This window comes from Salvelinus sp. IW2-2015, unplaced genomic scaffold (assembly GCF_002910315.2).
Source record: "Salvelinus sp. IW2-2015 unplaced genomic scaffold, ASM291031v2 Un_scaffold1262, whole genome shotgun sequence".
In the NCBI taxonomy this organism is placed as follows: domain Eukaryota; kingdom Metazoa; phylum Chordata; class Actinopteri; order Salmoniformes; family Salmonidae; genus Salvelinus; species Salvelinus sp. IW2-2015.
The window spans coordinates 39743-44979 of NW_019942805.1; the positions used below are offsets into that span (position 1 = coordinate 39743).

Sequence of the window (5237 nt, forward strand, 5' to 3'; positions counted from 1 at the left end):
TGAGCATGGCGCGGGCGACGCCCATAGCCACGTGATAGGTGCATGAGACAGACAGGCAGACAGACTTTTCTCGCCAGGTCAAAATAATCGATTTTTAGAACAAATACAAAGAAAACGTCAATATAAACAGGTCAAACGGAAACGAAAGCAGCTAGTTTGCGGGGTACTCTTCCGCTTCAGTTTTGAAGATTGTTAGTAGCTTGTCGTTGGTGTGTTGTGGAGCTGTCGTTGGTGTTGTGTTAGCTGGTTGGTGTTGTGGTTGCGTGTTGTGCGTGTAGCTGCTTTGTTGTGATTTGGTTAGCTGTGGTGTTTACTGTGTTAGTGTCTGTGTTACTGTGTTGTGGTTTTGGTTAGCTGTTTTGTAGTAGGTGACGTGTTAGCATTGTTTGGTGGACGTGTTAGCTGTGAGCTGGTGACTGTTAGCGGGTTCTGTCGCGTGTTGTGTTAGTCAGGGTTGTTTGTGTTCTAGCTGTTGTTGGTACGTGGTAGCTTGTGGTGGTGACGGTAATAGCTGTGTTGGGTGAGTGTTAAGCTTGTGTGTGTGTTAGCTGTGTTGTTTTTGTTAGCTTGTTTGGGTTTGTGTAGCTGTTCGTGGTGTTGTGTTACTGCTGTTGGTGTTTTTAGCTGTGTTTGCTGTGTAGCTGTTGTGCTGTCTGTTACGCTTGTAGTTGGTATGTTGTTAGCTCTGTTGCTTGTGTTAGCTGTTGTTGTGCCGTGTTGGTAGGTTCTGTTAGCTGGTTGTTTGTTGTTGGTTAGCTGTTTTGCTTGTTTAGCGTTGTGGGTGTTAGCTGTGTGTCGTGTTAGCGTTTTGGTTGTCGTTACTGTGTGGGTGCTGTGTATCGGTTGTGCTTGTGTACTTTTGTTTTGTGTTCTGCGTTGTGCTGTTACCTGTGTTTGGTATTGTTAGCGGGTTGGTGCTGTGTTAGCTGTGTGCTTTGTAGCGGTGTTGGTGTTGTGTTACTTGTTGGTGCTGTTATCTGTTTGTTTTTTACTTTCTTGTTACTTGGGTGTACTGTGTTGGTTGTTAGCTTGTTTGGGCTGGTTGTAGCGTGTGGGTGTTCGTGTTACTGGTTGGTGCTTGGTTGATTGTTTGTGTTCAGCTGTGTGGTGTTTGTGTTTTTAGGTCTGTTTGGCTGGTGTTTACTGTGTGGTGCATAGCTTTTGTGTTAGCTGATGTTGAGTTGTGTTAGCCGGTTTGGTGTGTGTAGCTGTGTTGCTGTGTTAGCTGTGTTGATGTGTGTAGCTTCGTTGTTGTGTTGTAGCTTGTTGTGCTGTGTTACTTTGTTGTGCTTGGTTAGCTGTTGTTGTTGTGTTAGCCTGTGTCGTGACGTGTTAGCTGGTTGGTTACGTGTTACTGTGTTGGTGTTGTTAGCTTGTTGTGTTTGTTAGCTGTTGATGTGTAGGCTGTGTTGTGTATGTGTTAGCTGGTTGTGGTTCTGTGTGTTTTAGCTGTGTAGGGTGCCTGTGTAGCTGTGGTTCTTTTAGCTGTGTTGGTTTTGTTAGCTTGTTGGTCCTGTTAGCTGGTTGTGCTGGTTGGTGTTGTGTTAGTTTTTGTGTTTGTTAGCTGTTGGTCGGTGTAGCTTGTGTTGTTGTGTAGCTGTGTTTTGTCGTGTTAGCTGTGTTGGTCGTGTTAGCTGTGTATGTGCTGTGTTAGCGTGTTGTTTGTGTTAGCTGTGTGGTGGTAGCGTGTGTGTGGCTTGTTGTAGCTTGTTGGTGTTGTGTTAGCTGTGTTGTGCTGTGTAGCTGTGTGTTGTTTAGTCTGTGTGGTGTTTGTTAGTCTGTGTTGGTGCTGTGTTACTGTGTTGGTAGTTGTTAGCGTGTTGGTGCTGTGTTGATGTTGGTTAGCATGTGTTGGTGCTGTTACTGTGTTGGTGCTTGTTAGCGTGTGTGCTGTGTTAGCGGTTGGTGCTGTTGTTAGCTGTGTTGGTGCTGTTACTGTGTTGATTTGGCTACTCCTCGAACAACTAGGTTGTCCCGATGAGAGTAGCACATTTCTTACCAGGTGATATTGCGCATCATTAGCTCATTTTATGGGTTAAAATTCACTAAAAAAAGCTTAAACAAAGCAAATGCGGCTAATTTGTTGTTATTCTGCTGCCCTGTTTGACTGACTTATAGCGGCAGTTGCTGCTAGCAGCAAGGGAAAGAACATGCCGATCGCGTGGCAGTGTATGCATAGAAACATTTAGAACAACCAACTAATGACTGGTCGCGATCTCTGCAACCAAATCCGATAAACGAATGACCTCGGCTGAGGTACAAACCCTAGATTGTCTGGACTGATATGATACTGTATGATATAATTCATCGAAAAATCTATTTTATTATAAATATTTGAACTATTTTGAACCCAGTGTATAATAGGGATAATTAAGTATAATGCCCTCGAAGCCGATGTTTGAGGATGTTTGCACGGTTTTCCGTCATGCATACACCCACCAGTCTCACCGTTTGATACACAAACGAGGCATTAATCAATTGAAGGAACGTTATTCTTCCCAATCAACAGTTGTATACACGCAGTGCCAGTTTATTAGTTGCTCAGTGGGGCACGCCAACACCGACACTGACAAGAGGACGTGGAAAAAAAAACATTTGCCTGGTCCGAACGAATCCCGGTTCTTGTGCGTCAGTCTGATGGCAGAGTCAGAATTTCTTATCCATGGACCCATCCTGCTGGTGTCAATGTTCGGGAATTTTTCCCTCAAGCTTGCTGGGTGAAAGGGATACCACCACCCGGATCTATATGGGATACTATAAACAGCACACTAGACTGTTATGTTTCCTATATGCGATATTCATTTTTAATTCCAAACTGTTTGCGACCAAACCTATATAAAGCGTGACCAACATTATAGAATCATTTAACCTGGAATACATTTTAAGAGTGTACGGCCACTCCAGGTTTCTCCTGTGGTGGGATCAAGGCGTTGACCTGTCTGTCCTAATATTAACACATTGTTCTCTGTCCCGTGTCTCTGACAGAGGCGGCTTGCGACGGCATCCGGACCGGAAAGTGCATACCGGGACGTTTCTCTCAGGCTCTGGCAGCACCCGCCTGGTACCGGGGTCTAACGCACATATTGGCCGGCTAATCGAGCTTCGACAGATCTCACAGACACCGACCCTCAACTCATCACACTCACCTTACAGGAACACAGGACAGGAGCGGCCAGGGATAGGTCTATGTTAGAGTACACACATCAACGCAACGCAAACACACCACACACTACACACAACACACACACCACACACACACACACACACACACACACACACACACACACACAGTAAAAATTTGCCTTCTCACTGTCTTTCTTTCTCAGTGTGTGGGTGGCAAAGAAGGGGAATGCTTCGTGACTCCCTTCATCTTCTCTCTCTTTCGCTCTTTCTCTCTTTCTCTCTTTCTCTCTTTCTCTCTTTCTCTCTCTCCTCTCTCTTACTCTTTATTTTTCTCTTCCTTTTCCATTCTCCTCTCTCACTCTCTCCTCTCATTGTCTCTTTCTCTCTCTCTCTCCTCTCTCTTACTCTTTATTTTTCTCTTCCCTTTGCCCTCTCCTCTCCTCTCTCTCTCTTTCTCTCTCTTCTCTCTTTCTCTCCCCCCTTCCCTTCTCCTCTCTCTCTCCCACGCCTGTCATCTTTGGTTGTGGAGTTTAAAGTGATCCACCCACACTCTCAGAAGGGGGTACTGCTAATGATTTGGGAGCCTCTGAGCCACATGCGCCCGTCGGATGACTTTCTCCTTCGTGTGAGTGGGAGTCTGACACAAAGACGCAGAGAAGAGAAGAACTGTGATTGTGTCTATATGTATGTGTGTGTGTATGTGTGTATGTTTGTGTGTGTGAGTACGTGTGTGCAGGGTTGGGTAGGTTACTTTCTAAATGTAATCCGTTACAGTTACTAGTTACCGGTCCAAAACTGCAGTCAGTAACTTAACTTTTGGATGACCCAAACTCAGTAATGCTATCGGATTACTTTAAGTTACTTTTTGATTACTTTCCTATTAACAGGCAGACAAGGAGAAGAAGAAGACAAAGATACTCTATTAAACGCATTTGCTGTGTCACCATAGTGGTCTCTGACTTGTGGTCATACTCGCTCAGGTGGAACAAACTTAAACAATCTTTTTTCAATGCTGAATTGAATGTCATTGAGAAAACAGAAAGGTGTTGTAATGTATTTTTTCACAAACATTCTTTCTAAAAGTGATCCAAGAAGGAATCATCTAGAGGTCATCTAGTTTTTCAAAAGTATCTAATCTGATGACAATTTTTTTGACGGTACACACTAAAAACAAATGGTTCTATATGTTGCCAAATAAGGGTTCTTTGGCTTGTAACCATAGCGGAACCCTTTTTGGTGCTATATGGAACCTTTTCTTGAATGTACTATAAACAACCATGCTCATAAGCTTCTAAATGGACCCTGTATGGTGCTATACAGAACCTTAAGGTTCTATAAAGAACCATTAAAAAACGGTTCTGGGTTCCGCTATGATTACAACCCTTTTGGGGGCTACAGTGCCTTCAGAAAGTATTCACGCCCCTTGACTTTTTCCACATTTTGTTGTGTTACAAAGTCGGATTAAAATGGATTTAATTGTAATTTTTAGTCAATGTACACAAAATACTCTGTAATGTCAAAGTGGAAGAACATTTCCAAAAATGTATCACATTTATGGAAAATGAAACACTTTCTGGGTAAGTCTCTAAGAGCTTTGCACACCTGGATTGTACAATATTTGCATGTTATTTTTTTATTTATTCTTCAAGCTCTGTCAAGTTGGTTGTTGTTCATTGCTAGACAGCCATTTTCAAGTCTTGCCCTGGATTTTCAAGGCGATTTTTAAGTCAAAACTGTTACTAGGCCACTCAGGAACATTCAATGTCATCTTGGTAAATCATTGGTTCGAAACTACAAAACAGTACAAAACAAGAGAACACACATGGTTAATGTTCTGAAAAATATAATATATATACTGTATATTGGTCATATTGGTTATGGCTCTCGAGTGGCGCAGTAGTCTAAGGCACTGCATCTCAGTGCAAGAGGCATCACTACAGTCCCTGATCTAACTGTGATTAGAGCGATGTTGATGTTGTGCTGTGATGCCAGATTCCAGACTGCATTTGCCGATCGCCCATCATCTTCATTCTTCAGTGAGTCGATGGCTTGAATAGTCTCACTGGAAATTGAATGCAATGTTGTGTGTGGGTGTGTGTGGGTGTGTGTGTGTG

At 43.2% G+C, this 5237-nt stretch overlaps 1 protein-coding gene across 1 annotated transcript in view; it reads left to right on the forward strand.

The window, feature by feature from the left end:
* The window catches only part of LOC112070221 (adenylate cyclase type 1-like), a gene marked incomplete at its 5' end in the record, with an annotated part of 65648 nt that overhangs the window by 38290 nt on the left and 22121 nt on the right, over positions 1–5237 (forward strand). Inside the window, 1 exon segment of the mRNA XM_070438879.1 lies at positions 3145–3173. Coding sequence (XP_070294980.1) covers positions 3145–3173 — 29 coding nt within the window.